Genomic DNA, 22,768 nt, shown 5'->3' with positions numbered 1-22,768 from the left:
TGGGGTTTATATCACATTAGTTTTTTCTTAAACTTCAGCAGGAAATGGAGAATACCTATCACTCCCAGAGAGGGCAACAGGGGGAAACAATGTTTAGAAATCAAAAACAATTTTCCATTTCTTAGTTTCAAGTGTCTGTTTTTGAAGAAGCATTCTCATTTTCAGCTTTGTTAAAAATAGCAAAGGAATAGCTAAGCATTTATGACTTTAACAAAACCATTACAAGACACAGATTACACAGATCTGTGAAGTGAAACATACACACTTTGTGTATGAAAAAAAGGAATTAAACCTGTACTTTTTGGAAAAAATCCTCCCCTTGTGTAACTGCACACTAAGAATCTATCTTTCTGCTGCACTTACACAAACAAATCAGACTTATGTTTGAGCAAACTGCAGCTGAGCAGTAGACCACTTAATTGTCCATTTCACTCAGGTACCAAAAATTGCTTGTGCATAACAAACTTTCAGAAGTAACAGGATGTGTAATTCAGAAGTAACAGGATGTGTAATTCCATCAAACACCATTGCCTAATACCATTAACAGAAATTTGCCAATATATATTTTGATACATACACCAATTCTCTTACATTCTTGGTTTTTGCAAGAAGTCAAAATACAGAACAACATCCAGGAACAATCTTCCATCCATACATTCACAAGGCAGGACTAACTATATTGAAACAAATCCTGAATGTTTTCAAACCCATACTTCAGACCAACCTTAAATCAATGCTCAAGTACCCTTAAAAATTTTAAGCTTTTCCTAATGACTCAACTATGCCTTCTCTGATGCACTTGAGGTGCAGCAAAAACAGGGAATTACATGCAAAATACAGTCGTGAAGGCTTATGTCTCACCCCACTCTTTTCTGAAGTAGAGTTACTCTCCAATCTTATTTCTCAGGTCACATTTTCTAGACCTTTAAATCACTTTTCTAGACTTCAAATCAAAAACTGGATAGAGTATTCCAGCTCAGGCCTAATGGGAACCAATTGAAATAAAGTGCTAGTTCACAACTTCTGTGCAAACTCTGAGCTACAAAAACTGCATTTTGACATTATCAAGTCACACTGGATCACAAAACCAATGGAAGATTTGTTTGTGAATCATTTTTAGCATGCTCTTGTCAGGTTAGTCATATCCACCCTATACATGGGTCACTGAGTAAAACCACAGAGTCTAAAGCTTTCATTTGTGCTTACACCAACTGCTTCCTATTTACTGTATTTTTCCAATTTTTTAAAATCTGAATTCTCTTTGTACTCTTCAATATACCAGTAACCTATTTCATCTAGGAGAACCACCAAGCTATAAAATTAGCATTTTTCACCACACAAAGTGCAAAACCTGAATTTTAAAGCATACTTTAATTTAAACACCCAATGAAACTGGCAAAGAAGCTGCCTCACACGCTTCATCACGATAAGCAGAGCTCCGAAGAACATATGCACCAAGCTCCACGTTTGTAAATTAGTCTTCTCTTTCATTGCCAGTGCTTTAGACTGAAAAGAAACTGCAGTTTTGATGACAAGAATGACACTTTGCAAACACGTGTGAAATCCAAGCACTTGCCTTTGCTGCACGCATTAAAATTTCCCTTTCTTGTTCATCCTTGCGCTGCTTCTCTATTTGATCAAGTTGTTCAAAGAACTTGAGCTGTGCCCGAACATCACTTGCTTGCTCATATCTTTCATCATCCTGAAAACATGGCAAATATGTTTCTCATTACATTCCTTAAAAAACAAAGCTGTTAGCTTGTACTGCACTGTAGAAGAACATATACATTTAAAACTCAAATGTTCACTTTGTCCCTTTCAAACAACAGCAGCTGTATATTTACACCAGTCAAATCAGCTGGAATTCTTAAAAGCATTTTGCTCTGCTCCATGAATCATCAGATTTTGACTTCTAAACTAAAATCATCACAGCTTTAACCTCACAAATATCCTTCACAGAGCTGTGTGGTTTCTTTAAACACTGTTTAGGCATTTGCATCCATTAAGAACACACATCCATCAGATAGCAGTCTCTTGAGAATTCAAAGCAGTGCTTTTATCTGCCTATCTGATTGTACAATCACTCAGACTCTAAGCATTTGACATAATAAAAAGGGAGGGCACACATTCTCTGCAATTGTTTTAAAAACATTTTGTATATGCAAGTTGCAGAGTTCTAGCCATCCACATGTATTAATACCTTAGATTAAGATGAATCAGTCAGAGAGAATAAACACTCTAACTTCAGACAATGAAGAGCACCTGAACTCAGTGCACTACAGCCAACGTGACAGCTGGCTGGATTTGTGCAATTCTGCCATTTTATATGTGCAAGTAAGTACAGTTACCTTGAAAGAAATATTCCTTTGTTGAGCAGTCTCTGATAATTTTTCCACAAGGTTTTGTATTCTTTGTTGTGTGGCATGTGACACGTAGCTAACTACATCAGGATGGATTTCTGTTATTCCATGTTTTTTACCTATGATCAGGACAGAAGTCACTTGTAAAAAATTATTGTACAATACAGCTAAACATGTGGCTCATCACAGTAATAGAAATCTTATTGGGCTCATCTCAGTAATAGAAATCTTATTGCTGTTTGCAAAACAAAGCTTTGATGTATTTCTCAGACAAACATTAAACAGGAAATGGCATACATATAAAAATTTACATTTCCTTAATAAAATTCACTATCTATTAATAAATGCTGTATACTACAGTATAACAAATAATTGAAGAATGCTATTTGCCCAACCACCAGTTCTAAACTAGTAAGTATAGGAGTCTTCCTGGATTTATTTTTTTAAAAAACAAACAACATTATTTTTGTTACACCTTGCTAGATTACAGAGTCAGAAATTTAACCAGGTCCAGAAATTCTGATGTTAAATTGCCATCATTTTAGAAGGCAACTCTATAGGTTTGCTATCCCTTAACACTGTTCTCCTTTCATAATATGAATGATTGCCCACAAGCATCAGAATACACAAAAATTAGTTCAGCAACTTTAAACTCTTCAAATCAATTTCTACACAAAATGCCCTCAATTAAACCCAAGACTAGTGAAATTTGTTTATTAAAGTTCAAGAAAAATCAACGTACCTATTTCTAATATCCTTCTTTGCAAAGGTGTTGGGAAGAGGAAGGTTTCATCTTTACAGGACCTTGTTAACGTGCCCACCAGCTCAGAGTTTGTTGCCAATATCCGAGCACTTTCTTCTGAGAGGTTGACTCCAGCCATTGATGCAACATCATTAATGTCATCATCATCCCTTAAACAAGGAAAACTCATTATGATCATGACATTTAGTGCACATCTGCACACACTGCTGCAATATCCCAGCTGCATCTAATGAATTCCACAATAAACCTGAACGCTTTCCTTCGCTTTTGCATCTTCTTTTATTACATAATAAAATAAACCTAACATAATTTCATTCCAAAGAGCACTGAGAGTATTTTCACAGCTTTCTATTTCCTATTTTCTCAAGATCCTTTCTTTTGTAATGTTTCAACACCAGACACACCACCACCACAACACAATAAGAAACTGCACTCAGCACTGTAAGACAGGCTGTACACCTGAGTAACCTGAAGGAGTAAAGGGACAAATTCTATTTGCTTGTTCAGGCAGGAACTGTTCATGCAGTTTGATATTTATCCTCAGTGCCAGCTAAATGCTAAAACCAGTCTGGCACAAGTATGTCCACAGCTGTTTGTTGAAGTCTTTATTAAATTAGCAAACCTGCCCAAGAAAATCCACCTTATTTTTTGCAAGTGAACACTGATTGAGCACTTACTGGACCACACAGAAAGGTTCACACTGAGTTCTGCAGCTACCCAGGTAGCACAAGCACAAACAAGGGTATGGTTCCTCACCTAAAAGAGCCTCCCCCAGGTTCTTTGAGTTTATTCTTCTGAGCAGCAGCTACTTGTGTTGAAACAGTGGCAATAGCTTTGTTTCCAGGTAATACTGCTGGTTTTACCACAGGTACTGCAAGAAGACAGACAAGATTTGTACTCCATCAGATTTGTAGGATAGTTCAGACTCACAGGCTGGTTGGGAGTAGTCATGTCAACAGGTCTGGTGCAAAGACTTTACCTCAAAATGTTCTGTCAGCACTTCACCCAACTAAAACAGGGTCCTTCCATTCAGTTCCAGTACCCAAACAATTTCTCTGACTGTAAATGTTGCTCTAACACATTTGTATCCCCCAGACACTCTGCACTGAAGACTTCAGCAGCAGTACAACAGCTATCATGCAGCTGTGAGGTACTTACTGACAAACCAGACTTCAGTTAATGCTATCAAGTATGGCACCAAGTACCAAGAGACCAAATTTCTTGACCTCTTACCTGTCTGAAGTTGATTCACTTGGATTTGAGGAGTAGTGACCATAATACGACTGTGTGGTTGTCTCAGTGCTACCATTGGAGTCTGTGTCAAGGTTACCTGTGGAGGCCTTATCAATGTTCCTGCTTTTTGAGACTGTTGGATTACCTGCCAAGAGCAAAAAAAGAGCTTCAGACAACCTGAAAAATAACTGAGGCTAAGAACAAACCCTAACAATCAACTTGTAAGTTGTGATCTTCACACATTGTCTGTTCATCACTCTAGAATCACCACATTTTTAAGTATTTAAAAGTTTCTTTAGATAAATTTGACCTTACAGGAAAACTAGTATTCCACTTTCTGTGATCAAAAAAGCCCAAACAAACAAAAAAAACCCCACCAAATATCTATAATCACAAAGATCCAGTTACAAATTTCTACATGCACTTTGTATGTTAGAGACATAGAGGCAAACTGGATCTGCCTGAACAAACCCAAGAAGTAAAAATAATAGAAACATGATAATCCAGTTGTTTCCATTGAGAACCAGTATAAACTACAACTGTGCAGCTTTGTAACATTGGGTTGTTGGGTTAGACTGGGTCTCAGGCAACTGTAGCCATGCTGCTTCTCAAAGTGAAGTAATACCAGAGTTACACCACAATGCTACAACCAGAGCCATTCTCTGGCCTCAGTAAATTTTCAGGAATTTACTTTCCAACTACTGCAAAGAAATCTATCAGCACTGTTTATTGTGCTAGCTTCTTTTCCATACCTCTGTAAGTCTTTCTGTTGCCACTATTTTAGATTTTTATTCAAGTTAAAGGCCAAAATATTTTCTTGTAAAACCAGCACTGCTTAGTAAATGTTCAGCTTTTATTCCTTCCCTAGGTTCCTAACCTCTTTCTATAATACCTAGGATATAAAGGCAGTAAGACCAGTATAATCACTACTTTTTTCACTCAAAGTAAGTGAAAAATACTTGTGGGTTGATAGATCTTGCCTTTTCATTTTATATGCAAGTATCTGAATAGAGCAGCTCAGATGAATATTGCCAAATATTCTACAGGGAATGTTGAAGTACTAAGTAGCAAATAAAAAACCCTAGTGATTTAATAATGTATAGTAATATAATACACATTCTAGGAAAAAATTAAAGTCAGACATAGCTTTGCTACAGTATGTGTTGAAAAAGGTGGTGCACACTACACTGTTCTTGTTTGGTTTATGTGCAGGCCTGAGAAAGTCATTCTTTCTCCTCTTTTGGGGTGATCTCTTGTTAGACTTATGAAGTGGGGAATGAAACATCCTAAAGAACACTGATCTTTTTGGATATGCAGTGATTGAGACCATCTCCCAATATTTCATGCTAAAATAGGAAATAATATAGAACTTTAATCAAGAATGGATTTTGAAGTGTACTTTTTTTTTTTTCCTTAGTTTCTCTGGAGAGACCAAAGACCTCTGACTGAGCTAGACCACAAATTTAAGAAGAGAAGTCACTGTATTACCAAAAAAAAACCCCCCGTGCAATAATCAACGATGCACTTCAGCTTACCAGTGGTGTAGACTGTCCTTGTTTACTAACACCAACTTGTGTAGGCTGAGTTATGCTGATTACGGGTTGTTGGAGAGTACTTGTTACAGTTGCAGTCGCCTTCCCTGCTGTGCGCTGAACCGAGGAGCTCAGGAGCACCGCTGCAGATGGAATCGATGCTATCGTTGCTTGCGTTGTTGGCTGCTGTTGGTGACTTTGCTGAATGAAAGCTGCAGAGTCTGGTGTCAACTGTCTCAAGGCAGGTAAACTCCTCTGCAAAGAAGAAAAAAGAATCTGCTTGAGCATTTGAACTCTGGATCACACGCAAAAAATATTAACTATAAAAGGTGAAGTTTTGTTTCAGTTCACTTCATCAGCCTGTGTGGGCCTGAGAAAAGGTGATGGCACACACAGACTTCACACAAACTTCACATTTAGGGAGTGACAGTCCCTTTAGTTGGGAAGGTTGGATATCATCAGCATCTAGGTTATGCACACCTACCTGGAACCCCTGCTATGCACTTACCAACCCCAGCCCATGTCCTGCCTTGCCTGTGTTCCTACATTTACCAATTCATTGTATGAAGCATTTAAAAGACACACTGGAAAAACAGTGCTGATTTCACAAGAGCTCAACAGAGACCCCAGTAGAGTTCTTAAGGTGGTTGTGTTCATATGGTAACCATTTTTGTACTCATCAACAGCTCAAAGTTGAACAAGTATTTAAGAAACATCACCTACAGCTATGTCCCTTAGCCAAGGGGGACTGTATATATTAATCAAGCAGAGTTATACTCTGATCAGAGAATAAACACTGCTATTCTGAGATGCATCCAATTACTATAAAATTTATGACAAGTGGGATTTACTACCAAGAGGTGACAAATGCCCTGTTTATCCATACAAACAGGTGTATAGTCCAGGCATAAGAGTAGTAGCTTGTCCAGAAGGTAAAGTTTTCTATATCATACAATGCTTTGTTTTCTTTCCAAGACTAAAAAACTAATCATACAGCCAATTCATGGGTTGGTGCTGTGGAAAGAAACTGCTTATAAAAGAAACAAAGCAAACTTTTCAGATTTCTCAACAGAGCTACAGTGTTACACTAGAGTAGAAATCACATTATTGAGTGTGCTAGTGAACCATAATAAACTCTTGCAAGCAGGAGGCAGAACTTTTTTTTTTTTTTTTTCCAAGGGAGCAAAAGTCTAACCAGGAACCACTAAAGTCTTCCATTGACACCATTTTGGAATTTCATCTCTACTGAAGAAAGATGTGCTTTGTGTTCATTGCTGCAGACAGACAGGCACAAAAATATATAAGAACTTGTGAATACAAGTTACCTTCAGGAAAGGCACAAGGTAAGGTTGAGGTGAAGAATTAAGTTCTCTGTACAGCCTACTGGTAAAGTCTTCTGCTTCAATTTTTCCATCCTTCAAAACAGAAAATGTAAATTAACAATTTTGTAGAAATCAACTTTTACAGATTTTCAAACACCAAAAAACAATTAAGACAATGATTTATTGAAAATAAGTGGGTTTTATCAGCCCTAACTACTTTCAGCTACTGACAGCTTTATGGTAGTAACAAATTTTACTACAGATTTCAACTAGTAACTCTTACAATCCTGTCTTTCTTTTCCTTCTTCTTGTCTTTCAGTCAGTTTTAGGAAACATCTTCAGTTGTTCTCACCATGACAGGCATGCCCTATCTATAGATCAGAGAGCCAGGAAGAATCTATAGGAATACTTCATGTGACCAGCAATTAGCCATCTATCAACTGCCCAGAACAGCCAGGCAGCCCCAGCCCTGGTGTTCTCTTTTCCAAAGGTAGTATACTTCTTCCCTTTCAAATAACTCCAGTTGTGCCCACCATGTGTGCAAAAGGCAGATGTTCCTCACAAAACTAAATGTATATCCCTTGTGGGAAAATACACTTCAAATTTTGGTCTTGTGGCAACCTCTGGTTACCAGGTGATAACATCTGGAATACCCAGCTCTACCTTAAGGGTTGCTAACAACTAGGCTAAGGAATACTAGTACTCATTCTATAAATACTAAGTATGTCAAGCTTTAACATTAGCTTCAGATAATATTACTTTTTATTTCCTTACAAAAACTTGCTTCCTACACTCAGCTACTGCACTATCTCTAGTGTCCTTCCCCAGGTAAATAATTCATTTTTTTATTGTTTGATTAATAAAAAATGTCAAATGTAAAGTCATCATTTACTTTACTTGCACTTCAATTTAACTCCTTATGCATGAATATGAGCCACAATGTCTCATTTACAAACTGAAGCAAAATTTATGTATATGTTTCAAATCAGAAGAAGCAAAATTTCTGTGTGATTTTTCAGACTTTATAATCTCCCTCCTCTCAAAAAAAAACAACCCAAATCCTCAGGTTTGAGTCTAAATTTGCTCAGATACTATTCCTTACAATTTTAATGAGCTTTTCTTACCAGCAGGTTCTGCACCAATTCTTTCACATTAGCTGCAGTCTCTGAAGACTGTTTTCCAGATGATGCCAGTTTTATCAATGTGGACAGAAAGTTTCGGCATTTATTCACATTCTCCATAGTTTCCTGGTACAGGAGGAGGAGGAGGGGTAGAAGGAAAACAGAGAAGAAAAGATAAACACTTTTTAATACATGATCTGCCAGCATACTCTGAGAAATAGCATCATTTTCTAGTGCACCTCTGTAGAATATTATTTATACATTCATGTCTTTTACAGTGAAAGACACAATCAGCTTAAAATTATTATTTTGCTTTATATATATATATAAATACTGTACATTTTTGTACATACATACATGCCTACATGTGTATGTGATGAACAAAGACAAAATACTTAGAATCTTACTGCAGCAAAAGTGGTGGTTGCTGTTGCTCCTTGCACTGTTCTCTGAGGAGTTCCAGTTTGTACTGCTGTGGCTGTCCCCAGTGTAGTTGTCTGTGCAGTACCACCCAGAACAATCTGAGACTGCAGAGAATAAAAACCATCAGTTTATTTTACTTGGAACGTATCAAAACTTGTTTTCCTGAACCATCAAACAGAAAGTGAGGCACAGGACAGTAAAGCATCTTTCACAGGTACTTAAAGAAGTTACTGATGTTGTAGCTGTTGTAGTGGAAAGAAAGAGCCACCAGATGGCACAAAACACTACACATTCAAAACTGAAATCCTAAAAGTTCATTAAGAATTGCACGATAACCATGAACAAACCCATCATACACTCTGGTTTCAAAACACAATTAAAGCTAGTACTAAATTTCTATGCAGAGAATTGGGTTTTTTGCCTGATCCCTTAAATGCCACTTTCGAAGGGAAGAATTTCTCCAAAGACACTGGGGACACAAAAGCTCAGGTCCTAGGTCTTTTTGATGAACAGTGGGGCAAAACATTTTTCTAATTTTGTAGAGAAGTTGGTAATTCAAAGTAGGAATGCCACCTTTAAAGAATTCACATTGTAAACAAGAACTCTGCACATCCCCAGTTCATTCATGGACTTCCAACACAGTCCAGTTATTAAAAACAACCCAATCAGAGAGACAGGAATTCTTCCCAAGCTAAAGCTAACTCCCAGACTTTTAACAAACCATTTGTAAACTGACTCTTTATATAAAGATGCACAAGAAATGAGGCTGCAGTGCTGTCAAAGCTAACTTTCATTGGAATTTTAGGAGACAGGAATTTAATTTGTCTCATTTTTTGAAATCAGGATTAATGAAATCTGTGGTATACTCATTACAGCAAAAAATATGCAGATGGAATGAATTTTTTTGTCCAGTGTAACAGCAGAGCAAATTAAGGAGACTCTGTTAGGTAATTTAACTCTCAGATCATAGGCTCTCTGAGGGGAAAAAGGTGAACTGGATGCATAGGAAAACCTGCATGTTTGAATTAAAAACTCTAATCCTGTCTACTCAAAGGATAAAGAAAGGACCATGAAACAGATCAGGCAACAGCAATAATATTATATCACTGCTGCCTGGAAGTCATGTGAAGAATTTCATACTTTTGCATAGTGTTTTATGCTCACACCACCACCCCTCAAAAAAAAAAAAAAATCTACACAAAAGTCTACCACTAATATAGGCCAAGCTGTCTGAAGAGAGCCCACACACTAAGACACCACTATTTATCCTTGAGTTATCAGAATCTCCCTAAAGACACAGATCAAAGCAGAGACTTGTGTAAGCATGGGAAAGCTTGTGGAAGGCTACCAGCACAGTCTTTTTTGACACTGTAGATTTTGCTGAAGAATTCAGAGAACTACAGATCCATCACAAGAGTAATATCACAGCTCCAAATGCAATGGGAACTGATGTCACTTACTTGATGTAAAAAGCATAAAGGTATTTCAGTCAATTCTGTGATTATACAAACTAGTAACAGGATAGTTTTAAATATATATGCAAAAAGCTATAATATCAAATAATAATATGAAATAATAATTGCAATTATTATAAATTATATATAGACATCCAAAATATAGAGTTGAGATCTGCAAATATTTTAGAAAGGATAATCCAGATATTTCTTCCCTGCACAAAGCAGTTTTATTTCCTGTGCTTCTGGAAGTCTCAAGCAGGTTTCCAGCTACTTTTAACAACTGATGTCTCTCATGCATACACTACTTTTCTACAAACTCACTTGCACAACAGGGGGACGCTGTAGTGTTGTTGTGGGTTGCACTGTTGTTTGAGCCTGAGACACTTGCTTGATAATAGTAGTTGGTGTCACCTGTCTTGCAATAATAGGTGCCCCTGGAGCCTGGGGAAGAGGAAAAAAACCCCAAACACATTAGTTCCTATATTTCAGTATAATCTAACTCATCTAGTATTTTACCTCTGGACTGTTGCCATTGTTACAGACACAAAAGAAAGCATCTGGACCACTGTAAAACTGTGAGAAGGATTTTCAGTCTTTAACTTAGTGCATGATCTCAGCCTACATATACCCATAACCACTCTTTTTCTTTTAGTCTTATAAAGAATAATGATTCCATGGGGAAAAAAGAGTTCCACACGTTAACCATATATGGTCTTGAATGGTGGTCTTTATAACAAACACTTTTAAACTCAATGCCATCCAGCTAGGTAAAAATATTTTTGATGAGTAACAGCCAAACTGTAACAGAATTAGGAACAAAAGGCAATGCCTGTGCCATGTGGAAAAGTCTGTACAGCACCAGTTTGACCAATGCTTTCTTCAAATCCCTGACATTGTACCTTACTTTCTGGTGGAAAGAAAAAAATCTTACCACTTTTAACACCACAAATGAATGAACTAACCTGCACTGTTGATATCTGCACAGGAGGAGCATTGGTGGGTGTAGCAGGACGAGGAGTCATAGTATTCTGAGACTGAGACTGGGCATGGGCCTGTGCTTGCATCTGAGCCAGAGCTTGCTGAGGGATCACCAGCAACTGCCCGTTCTCGCTTCGCACAAGGACCATGCCTGTTGAAAAAGAAATTGGTCAAGAAACACACATCCTTTCAAACATGAAAGAACATTCTTTTCAGGTTATTTATATAAGCTGTATACATATGGGATTAATGTATTCTTGAAAGTCAACACAGCTACAAAGTGCTTTAGAGTAGAAGCAAAACGTCCAGCGGTACGATCACATTTTGTATGAAACAGCTTAGCCACAGAAATACTCTGTCTCTATCAAAATGCTCAGTATGGTGTGCATCAGAACACACAATGAGTTGTATTCATTCCAACCACAAAATTCCATGTGATTAGAGGTTAAAATGAGCAATCATGTAAAAATCCTACCTGGTCTTCACTAAGAAATTTGTTTGACAAAACAATGCAAATAGAAGAAAATCTTGCTATTAGGCAAGACTGCTGTTGAGTTGTCTTTAAGAGGGGAAAAGGAATATAATCAAACACAGGCTTCACCATCATCAGGAACACAACTGTCTAGGTTTTAAATTAATTTCCCATAACAAATTTAGTAATGAAAGTGCCTATAAACTCATAATCTCTCTCATGTGCATCTGCAACAGACTGCATTGTGCCATGTTCACCCCAAAAGAAAAATAAAGTGGAGAGGGAAATGAGGCAGTCATTCCCTGCTCAGTCACTCAGATCAAGAGACTAGGTAGCTATAGGGAACCAGATTTTAATAGGCAGATTTTCAGATGATAGTCTCTCTTGAAGGCACAAACTGGGTCTGGACAAGGTGAACTCTGTTATTCAAGAGCTCATTCATTCAGCACGGCTCAGTCAGTCCATGAGAGCCTCAGGACCTCATCTGCTCTGAAAAAGCCACCTAAGGAAACAAACTGGGCACTCAAATTAGTTACCCTTTCTGAGCAACAAACTACAGGAGGAAACTTCACCATGAAAATCAAGAGGCACTACTGAAATCAGAAAGTTTTTCTGAAGTGTTGTTCAGTGAATAAAAAGCCTATACATGTTCCCCAACAATATCTGGAGATCTGGGCTGTGCCATTTCAGAACATGACTACTTCAAAAGAATAAAGCTTTTATTTGCTTTTCTTTTCAGATGAAGTGCTGAAATGTTTATAGACAATTCCTCAAACAGTTTTCTTGGACTGTGGAAAAAACATTATATTAGTTGATCTGTCTCTCTTTTTTTCCTTATGTTCCCTACATTAGCTCTCTTCTAATGACACAGAGTCACCCAAAGACTTTAAACCAGTTTACATCTAAAAGGTGACTTTCCATGGCAACTTATTGAGATGTGATAAGGTAAGACTGCAATGTGCTATGGGCAAGAATTATATCTGGAAGCAAGTATTTTCAAACTGTTTTTCTGTAAGAAAGGATAAAGTTTATTAGCTTTTAAGAAGGTAAAAAAAAACCCCTCAGTAGTGAATACAGACCTTGACCCTGTCAGCTGCTCATCAGAACCATCACTACTTTCTCACTACCACCCTAATGCTATGGGGAGGAGGCTACTGACAAAAAACAAAGAAATTCAGTATTTTAAAAACTAGAGAGTGATCTGCTACTACATCAAGTTCATTCCTGCACAAACAGAACTTGGCATCCTCTGCCAACCTGCAGGTGTAAAATCTTGGAAATTAACTGATGTTGCCCATTTTTGTCATCCCTCACAATAACCATCTCAAGCAGCTAAACAACAAATCAGTGGACTTCTTCAAAGTCTGATTCAAGGAGCTATTTTCTGGTCAGTGTCAAATATTGAGGCTTTTTAATTACAATTTAGTTTCTAGCAACTGAAAAGGCCCTATATATGCCTGGGCTTTCAGAAGCCCTTAAACGTCACGGAATTATACCAACATTCCATAAGAAACTTTTTTCTTGAAATTCAACATTTTCTGCACTCCCTGTGATATTCAAGGGCTAAGGTAGCATCCAAATTATTTAAAGAGCTACACATTTTTCCTTTCCCAAAGCAATGTAAGAGACACTGAGTCTAGTTTTGGATTTGGGGAGGGAAGGTTGGTTGTTTTTTTCAACTTACCTCTTTATGCAAAAGTGACTAAAGATATTTGGAAGTGCCAACCCAAAGCAGCTCACCTCCATATGAGAACTTTCACAGCATCAGGCACCAGCACAGAGTTCTATGCTACCTGTTCCAGTCTCCAGCTCCATATACACCTCAGGCTCAAGAACAGGTCTGCACTATGCAATAGCATCCTGCAGAACAAGCACAAGCATCCCTCGGGACACCAGCACTGTTAATTCATTTTTTTGGTTCCCAAAACATGAGAAAAGAAGGGAGATAACCAAAAAATCAAGGTTGACTAACCCTGAAGAGCAAGCACAATGACTGAACAATGAAATATTCTCCCAGAGCTACATGCAAAATTAGAACATGCCTACACATTAACACAGCACAACTGCTGAACCAGACAGCTGAAAAGCAGAGTAATGTGAGCTTTGGAAAACATATCAAGAAAGTTTAATTTTTGGCAGAAGAGACAAAACAATCTTTTATAATTCAAACCCTGAGTCTAAGCACTATCCTGCTGGATTTCTAACTATGGGAAGCCTGAAGTAATTGAAGTAATAATAAAAAGTAATTCATACAAAGCTACATTCACATCTGTCGCTGTTTAAATAGTTCTTTTATTCTGCACTCATATTTGATACATAATTATTTTCAGTTTATACAGTTTTTAACACCTTAACTTAGGGTCTGCCACTGATAAAATTGCTGTGCCCACTTTGTGGTCTATAGACAAACATAAAGACAATTATTATTATCAGACTAATCTTGCATAAACTTTAGTCATGGGATGATGAGATGCTTTGCCTGCTTGAAATTATATCTTGTTAGTATATGGGTGACTTCAGAAAAAGGGTAAAAATCCCTATCATGCTGCACTTTGTTACTGAAATTTCTGTGCAGAAATCCACCAGTTACAGTGTGCAGGCAATGATTTTAACAGAACACTTAACACCTCTCCAGTCTTGCTAAGAACCCTTCAAGAAGGGAGATGGAGCTGCTCTCTCAGGCTTCCCTCACCTCAGCCCAACTACAGCCACTTTTTCCAACCTGATTAGCTAAAAAAGAAACTTATTAACCCAAAACCATACCCGAGCTGGCATTAAGTGGATTCTCAGTGAAGTTCAGAGAGCTCATTGGAGTTAAGTTAAGATTTAAAAAGAAAGCTGCACATATTTCCTCCTTCTAAACCAAGCCAGTGCAGGACTCAGCCTCCTCTCTCCATACAATTAATAATTATCTCTCAGTTGATTCATTTGTTGCAACATAAAAAGCAGAGGCTGACAGCCAGATGTGTATAAAAAACAAACCCAAAACAAACTAACACCCAAAAAAACCTCATTTCTTTATCTTATGTTCCAAAACTTGTATTTTAAATATTTAAATACAGGTAATTATCATAACCTCAAACTCCAATGTATAATGCAGCATGAACCACAGCCACCAAGTACTATCAGAGAGCTAGAATTAAACAAATTTTTAAATTAATTAATTTATTTAAACATATTTAAAGTAAGGATGAAAAATACTTTTCTCTTTCAAGTTCACCATCCAGGTTTTTATTCCACAAATGGATGAATTGCTATTTGATACCAAACAGCTTTATTAAAGATCATTGGAAATGTGCAGTTAGAAAAAGGTGACAATAAAATTGGATATTTCAAATCTCTCTGCCTTCTTTTTCCTAGAAAGTCTGATCCCATGTACTCTAAAATCATATTCACTATTATAAATGCAAACATTTAAGCATTCTTTCCAAGTCTCTCATTAAAAAGTAATTAAAATTAAAATTAATTACCATTTTTGTTAGAAGTTAGAGGCTTAAGAGAATCCTGAAAGAGGCTCATATTTTAGTTAGAATTAAACAATTCATCACTGCTCCAAATGAAGGATTAACAAAATTGAGTTGGATTGCTCCTTATGCCAAAAAGATTTGTGTTCCTGACTAGCACAATGGTCACCTCATGTGTTCTTGTTGTGAAGACCTCCCCCAGTCTGTCCTGCTTTCAAGAGTCTTTGGATGGAAAAGTTAATTATTATATTCTGCACCTGCATAATTCAGTAATATATTGGTTTTGTCTTTTGCTTATTGTGTTTCCAATTGTTAATGGCATTTCCATTTATGAAGTTCTGTACTTTGGTTTGGGGTTTTTTTCTGTTGTTTAATTGGGGGGGATATTTTTTTCATTAATAAAACTTGTAAAGTCACACACAGAAGTAAAAAGTGAAAAGCTCTGGCCATGTGACACATCAGAAAACCATCAAGCATGTTTCTCTTCCATGAGAAACTTTCTCAACCATGCCTTCCTCTTCCTTCATTCTTTGAAACATGGCTTGGACTGAAGAAGACTAAAAGAAAACATTATCAGAATAATAAAGAAGGAAAAAAATATTTTGTAACCTTCACAGACCACTCTAATTATCTGCTTAACTCCCCAGACATACAGCTTTCTTGCTAGAGAATCTCTACATGCAAAAAAAGAAATACAAAGCAAACCAGTTTTCTGGTTTGTTAGCAGCTTTTGCTAGTAAATCTTGGTTAAAAATATTTATAGGGCCTGGACAGAGTCAAAACTTGCAGACACAGAATGCATCTTCAGATTACTGTCCTGGCAAAATACACAGTCCATCAAATTGTCACCTCCAACAACCACACCTAGCAGGTGGCCACACAAAGAGCAGCACATCCAGGTGTCACCTCCTCTCCCAGGAAATGCTCCAGTTCTCAGGGTCTCAGTTCATACAGCAGGTGAGATGCTGAAAGATTCCATCTACAGTCAGCAAGCACCTAGCACGAGGGCCATAAAACTGGCTGCTTGCACTGGGCATGCCAGCCTGCAAGAAGGAAAAACTCTTGTGTGTCTGTGAAATATGAAACAGAAAGTAGAAAGTGTCCTTGACCCCATCAGATCACCAGTGACAACTTCTCTGGTTCTGGTAGATACTGAACAGAAGAACAGAAAGTTCAGGTTTACAGGTTATGCTCATTATTCACAATGTAAATTGTGGTCTAATCCAGATCATTACTAAGGAACTTAGACTTCTAATGAATTCTTTTTAGTAGCCAAGAATTAATGGATGTGTGATCTTGAAATTGCATCAAGAATACCCTTTTCCAGTCTCCTGAGGAAATTGTCTTCTTAAAGTAAAAGAAGTAAATAAATGTTATTTCCAGAGAAAAAACAGGGTCCAGGAGAACTGTTAGGCTGCAAAGAATCCCCTTCAATACACACACATGATGATGTTCAGAAAAGAATGTCCAAGCTGGAAAAAATAACTAGAGCACTGATGCTTCTGGTGTGGGAAATCAAAGTCCTTACAACTATCTCTAGAAGAGAGGGTTATTGACCCCAAAGCCCACCAACATCTTACAGATCTTCAAATCCTAACTAGATTTGCCAGGGAAGTTCACTGGGGGGTTATCTTAACGTCAAAGCAGTTTGTGCCTTAAGCTCTCAAGCACACACTCATCTGAGGCAAGATGCTGCAAACATTTGACATGGAAGAAAAAAAAAAGAAAAAAAAAAAATCTGACAGTAATGGTAAGTGGACTGTGCCATATTAGCAGAAGAAAGCTTTGTAATAGTATCCCTGCTGTATTGTCAGAAGAGATTCTGTTGCCAGAAAAAGGAAAGCAAGTGTCTGTAAGGTTATGCAAGTTGTTATCACACACACCACAAGTAACATAGAAAGCAAAGGGGATGAGTCAGTGTTCTGGAGATTACTGGATCAGGCTATACAGAGACTCTGGAATGACAAAACCTTAATAAAACACAAAGTTTCTAAGATTTGCCCAAATTAAAAAATATTAGAGAAAAGCATCACTCCCTATACAAACTGCAGGAAGAACTTAGAGCAGAAGTGATATACATGGTATGGTCCCTTGTTGCAGAAAAGGAAATGAGAACCTGGGACTGACAGCAACACTGGCCAACAATCCACCATTCCTCCTTCTGTGAAAACTGACTCACCTGGAAACATTCTCACTCCTTAGGGAGGAAAGGCCAGGACAAGAGGGAAGTACCTATCAGTGTCTACTAACCCACTGCAGCTTCATACACATCTGTGCAATTGGGGGAATCTTCCCTATCACAAGACAACTTTTAGCAGACTCACAATGATATACACACATCAAAGAAAAGCACCTGGAATAAATCAGCAGATGTGTAGCAGCTCATGAGGGACAATCTGTCCACCAACATGAGAAAAAGTGATTACAAATCAAGATGAGTAGCACAGAAGTTTAAATGGAACACAGTTGTGGAGCAGCAACTATTGAAGACAGATTATTCTGTACCTGGGGAGAGGTGTGCACCACTACATCAGATGCACTATCTTAGTTTAGATGCTTAGAACCTCAGGTGATCCGTGCTGCACAACAAATCCAGAACAAACTTTTACTTGGACCTTCTTGCTGAAATCTTTGGCACAGTCAGTAATCCAGGCTCTTGAGTTTCATGAACAAATGTGGTTCATTTGTGATTTCTATGAAGGTATCTGAGCTCCACGAGGATAACCACAGTGCTTACAGAGCAGTCTGCACACAGCAGGTACCAGCTCCTGCAAACCAGCTGCCTGAAAATGAACCCATCACTACCTGTGACTTCACCTGCTCCAAAAATGCACTGGCAGAGCTGAGTTCAGCCTGTACAAACAGGAGTCAGGAGAGTAGCCACATTCCCTGCTGAGCTGCAGGTCTACAGGCCATAAAACTGCCAAGCAACAACAGAGCTGTCCAGCACACTGGAGCAACCCCAGATGCTGACCCCGATTCCCTTAAGTCTTGTTTCACACTCAGGGGCACCCTAAGGCAACGAATGCTGAGGTTTTACACACACCTCTATGTGTGCACACTCTGCCCTGCACACCCTGAAGGTGTCTGCTTAAACATTCAGCACCTGTTATGCTTAAGGTGAGCTACAACTTGGCATGAAAAAAAAAACAAAACTGTCAGGTGTGGCTTCAGAGCAGCTCTGATACAAAAGACTTGGAGTCTGCTGACAGGCACTAAACATCATCACAGTGAAGATCAGCAGGGCACAGAGTTTTGGATAAAAACTTACTCCAGAGCTATAAAAGTGCCTCGTTCCATTCACATTTCAACTCATGTCACTCTGGAATAAAGTGAAGTTTTACCCAAATAGAGTGCCTGAAAGTTTAGGTAGAGCATTAGCTGACTACAGCACTCCACTTGATTTGCATATCCACATGGCCAAGCTGCACACACCAACCACAGCTCAGAACTAATGGCTGTGGGCTGGGAAATCCTAATTCTTGAACAGCTGATGTACAGTTATTGCCAACACAGAGGCAAGATCCATTCTCAAAAATCACCAAGAATCCTGACTGCAGTGCATAGAAAATACATTTTGTGCAGACCAAGCACACAAGTCCACATTATGAAACACTGCTCTTGTTTCTTCTCATTAGGGAGTCAAAGGAGAAAAGAAACTCAACCTCCCAGTAAAAGCTTTTGCTTACTCTTACTACGCAAGAATTCAAAGTACAGAACTCAAATACACTGTCTAAAAAGTGAAGAAGTGAATCACTTGTAAAGTATTGATTCACAAGTCTTTTAAGGATACAGTTAAAGGAATAATGTCACATTGGGGTGCCAAAAAGCCACTGTATTTAAGTATGATACCATATGGAAAAAAAAAAAAAATCTAAAATGCTCAGTTGAAAAGCCATCTAAGAATTATTATAGGAAATAAATCATTTTATGTATCAACAATTTGACAAATGCTTCAACAACAATGCATTTTGAAACTATTCTGACTTTTCTGGAAAGCTATATTCCTTGAAAGTGTGTTAACATTCCTTTCTAGTCAAGCATACAAAGCCAAAACACCAGAGTGCTCTGTCAAACTGCAACCCAATCAGCACACAAATCTGCCTTGAGTCTGATGCAGAAAGAACCAAGAAAAACACTATCAAGCCCTAAACCAATTACTTTAATTATTGATCTCAAAGTGGTTGAGATTTAGCTCTCTCATTAATTTCAATATACTCACATCAAACAACAATGCCCTTATACCAAAAATCAGATTTGTTTTTGAGAAGGAAGACATAAAATGTCATTAAGTCTTTTGATCTGTTCTTCTAAATAGCAGACTTTAAAACTCAAGTAGTCTTCATTCCTGGCAAACAGTTTGTGTGTACCAAGGCATGTCAGGTTGAGTGCTGTTCAGTGGGCATGGACTCACCACTTTGCAGTCACCAGTCTGCAAACAAATACTTCATAAGGAGTAATGCATCTAATCCACATTATTTTCCTTCAAAAAGCAATATCCTATAACAAATAGGTTCATGAAAAAAACAAAGAATGCATTTCTTTAATCAGTCCCCACTGTGAATGTCCTCTTCTAGGTACACACCCTTTATAATTCTAACATATTTAATTTATAATATATAATAATATATTATATTTATATATATAATATATAGCATATTATATATATATATATAATACATTATATGTATTATGTTTAATTTATAATATAAGATTATAATTTATAATCTTTGCTGATGCCACCTCTTCCCCAGAACTGGAGACCCAACACCAGTTCCACTGACTGACAGGTACCCAGGGCAGCCTGGGTGGAAATGTTCCCTTCAAACCCTCCCCAGAGAAAGCCTCCAGTTTCATGACTGTCTCCCTGTTGATGCAGAAGTTATTCTGCTTTGAGAATAGGCCAAGCACTATGCCTGCAAGTCCAAATACAAACTATCAACATGGACATGATATTACTTGTCATTTGGCTGATGGCTACATTTATCAAACAGCATTTCCAGTTAGCCTGAACCTACAGAAATAAAGGTATTTTCACACCTGTAAGCTTGAATAAAGAAAGCTTTTAAACAAAATCAAATCTAGTTTGGATTTTTACTAACCATCAAATGCACAGTCCTGGGTAATGACTAAGCTTAATGACTGGGTATGACTAACACTTATAAATAATTAGTGCCTTCTCCCCCCCTTCCCCATGGAGGAGAGGGGAGGAAAGAAAACCAAATGATACATTGGGAAAAAAGGAAGAATGAAAGGAAATAAGAGGTTTAAGTTCATGGCATGAACACTTGCCTCTTCTTCCAAACCACCTTTAATGCCACTGCCAACAGGACTGCAGGGATGTTTGTCAAAAACTAACACCTGCCCACACTTTTCCATAAAATCCTGCATGGTTTAGCCACTCAGCCTTCCTACTCCCGATCTCTTTTGACCTCCCCAGCTAACCCCTCAGCAAACACTCTTCTGGCCACCTCCACTGACTCTTTTGCCACAGGTGCTGCAATTCCTCAGTGCTGCTCCTTGGAGTTGATACTTCTGACTCATGGGAGTCCAACAGGTCCCACTCGCCACACCACCACTTATGCTGAATGCACCTGATGTTATTCCCTTTTGAGAGAAGCACTAAATCTAACCCTCCCTTACAGAAATATTTGATTAATAAACTGAAGGAAGCTGTGAAGACAGCTTTCTACAGCCTTGCTGACCCCTCAAACCATTTAAGAAAGACTAGTGCGTGGCACCACACCTCATTTCTTTAGTTTTTGTTTATATTCTGTTATCTAGAGCACACATTTTTCAACTGAGACTGTACTGGTTGTAGAGTCTATCCAGCATGTGCCTTATTCTGTACAAAAGTACTGTGATGGCTTTTAACAGTTCAGCTACTCTCAGCAGCATGTATTAATCAAGTCATAATGATAACTTAGACCCTTTTTACCAGACAGGCTCATTTGATTCAATACAAACCTTAGATGAGTCACGGTAGCCATGTAGAATAATGCTGATTATCCTGATGCAAGTTTTATGTTACAAGTTGTCTAGTTGCTGGATACAATGTGTTACTGAAAAAGGTGTTTTCAGCTTCTGGAAAAAGGCATCAAATTTAAAAGGGCCATGGTGTTCATAATTTACAGTTCTGATGTATAAACAAAGTTCTACACTGACAACAAGCTACCATATTTTTATCAATATTTTTAGCAATTTCCAAATCCCACCAAAGAGTTTGGCAACTGAGTCTACACAGTAAAAGTCATGTCCTGGGGTAAAAGGATTTATAACCTATTTATGCACTTTGCTGAGAATCAGCTGTTCATGTTCAAAGTGTAACTTTCTGATCACTGCTAATACAAGTACAGAAACCTGTATTTTTAAAACATTATTTCTAGCCTGACAACAATTACAGAGCCAAAGATTCTCTACATTTATGCAATGCCTTAAGACAGGTCTGCTGAGGTGCTGAACTCTGCTGAACCAGGACACAGCTGTATCAATACCATATGATTAGCACCTTCTTCTAGATAATTGATAATCTATACCATTACATAGTGATGACAAGGTTTTGTTCTCACTAAAAAAATATTCCATATTTAAAAGAAAACCCTTAAAGGCAGAAATAAGGCCTCAGGACAGTTACTTCAGTTTACATTGAATATTATTATTTATAAAAATATTATTATTATTATTATTATAAAGACACCTCAAGAAAACCAGTTCAAGACATGAGGCTATGTGGTAAAAACTGGGCTCTCAGTTCCTTGAGACATCAGTACCTCCAGAAGACAACAAGGATTTCTGAAAGGAAATCCAAAACACCAGAAGCAGCAACCACAGAAGAAAACCAGGGTAAAAGTTTCTAGATAAAACTGGCTAAGTACATAAAATAAATAAATAAAATTTTGCTCTCTTCATGTGTCCATGGTATCAATAAAAAAAAAAAAAAGCTTCATCTAAATTAAAATATGAGTGATCATAAAGCCTTTAATTACACCTGTTTAATTACAGCCTGGTCTCTGTACAGTTTTTAAGCTTCTCTCAACATTTGAGCTAGAAATGGGCCCATTTTGCTGCAATAATTTGGTGGCACAGTTGTGAGAAACTCAATTTTCAATTTTTATTTCATGTCACTACCTCTTCAAATCTTCTTTCACAAGAGATAATACATCTAACATAGAAAAGTTGAACGTGCTAACACTTACTGTCTTTCAACTGGCAAAAGCCTTTTTTTTAACATCAAACAATGGCATCAAATTCAAGGAACAGATTCAGCCAGATAAATGGAGTTATAAGCATTCATAAAGTTTAAACAGAGAAAAATCCTGACAAGAGCAGTTATTTTCAGGTAAAAATGCTGATTTCAACTATTTCTGACAAAAACTGCAAACTGCAAGTAACAAAAGATGTTTAACATGTTGTGTTCTTAAATGACTTCTATGTCTAGTTCCTGCCAAGCAAAGTCAGTACTTGAACACACAGTTTTTATGAGAACAGAAAGCTAGAAAGCAAGCTTTCCACAAGCCAACCTCTTCCCCATGCTAAAACCCACTTAGTCTAATACCAGTATTTTCAGCTGCATTCCTGAACTACTTCATACATTTTTTTTTATTTTTTTTTTTTAGGATTCTATTTACATATCATTTCTGGAA

General features: G+C 37.6%; 1 protein-coding gene across 1 annotated transcript in view; it reads right to left on the bottom strand.

Moving 5' to 3' along the window:
- The window catches only part of TAF4 (TATA-box binding protein associated factor 4), a 36,115-nt gene that overhangs the window by 5,504 nt on the left and 7,843 nt on the right, over positions 1 to 22,768 (bottom strand). The window contains exons 3-13 of the mRNA XM_071759526.1: positions 11,174 to 11,340; positions 10,533 to 10,652; positions 8,739 to 8,858; positions 8,335 to 8,457; positions 7,214 to 7,303; positions 5,892 to 6,143; positions 4,357 to 4,501; positions 3,880 to 3,994; positions 3,103 to 3,272; positions 2,349 to 2,479; positions 1,577 to 1,702 (exon numbers count right to left, since the gene is read on the bottom strand). Coding sequence (XP_071615627.1) covers positions 1,577 to 1,702; positions 2,349 to 2,479; positions 3,103 to 3,272; positions 3,880 to 3,994; positions 4,357 to 4,501; positions 5,892 to 6,143; positions 7,214 to 7,303; positions 8,335 to 8,457; positions 8,739 to 8,858; positions 10,533 to 10,652; positions 11,174 to 11,340 — 1,559 coding nt within the window. The remainder of the gene's footprint in view (positions 1 to 1,576; positions 1,703 to 2,348; positions 2,480 to 3,102; positions 3,273 to 3,879; positions 3,995 to 4,356; positions 4,502 to 5,891; positions 6,144 to 7,213; positions 7,304 to 8,334; positions 8,458 to 8,738; positions 8,859 to 10,532; positions 10,653 to 11,173; positions 11,341 to 22,768) is intronic.

The sequence above is a fragment of the Heliangelus exortis genome, chromosome 16, assembly GCF_036169615.1.
Source record: "Heliangelus exortis chromosome 16, bHelExo1.hap1, whole genome shotgun sequence".
Classification (NCBI taxonomy): Eukaryota; Metazoa; Chordata; class Aves; order Apodiformes; family Trochilidae; genus Heliangelus; species Heliangelus exortis.
This window is presented reverse-complemented; position numbering and strand designations above follow the sequence as displayed.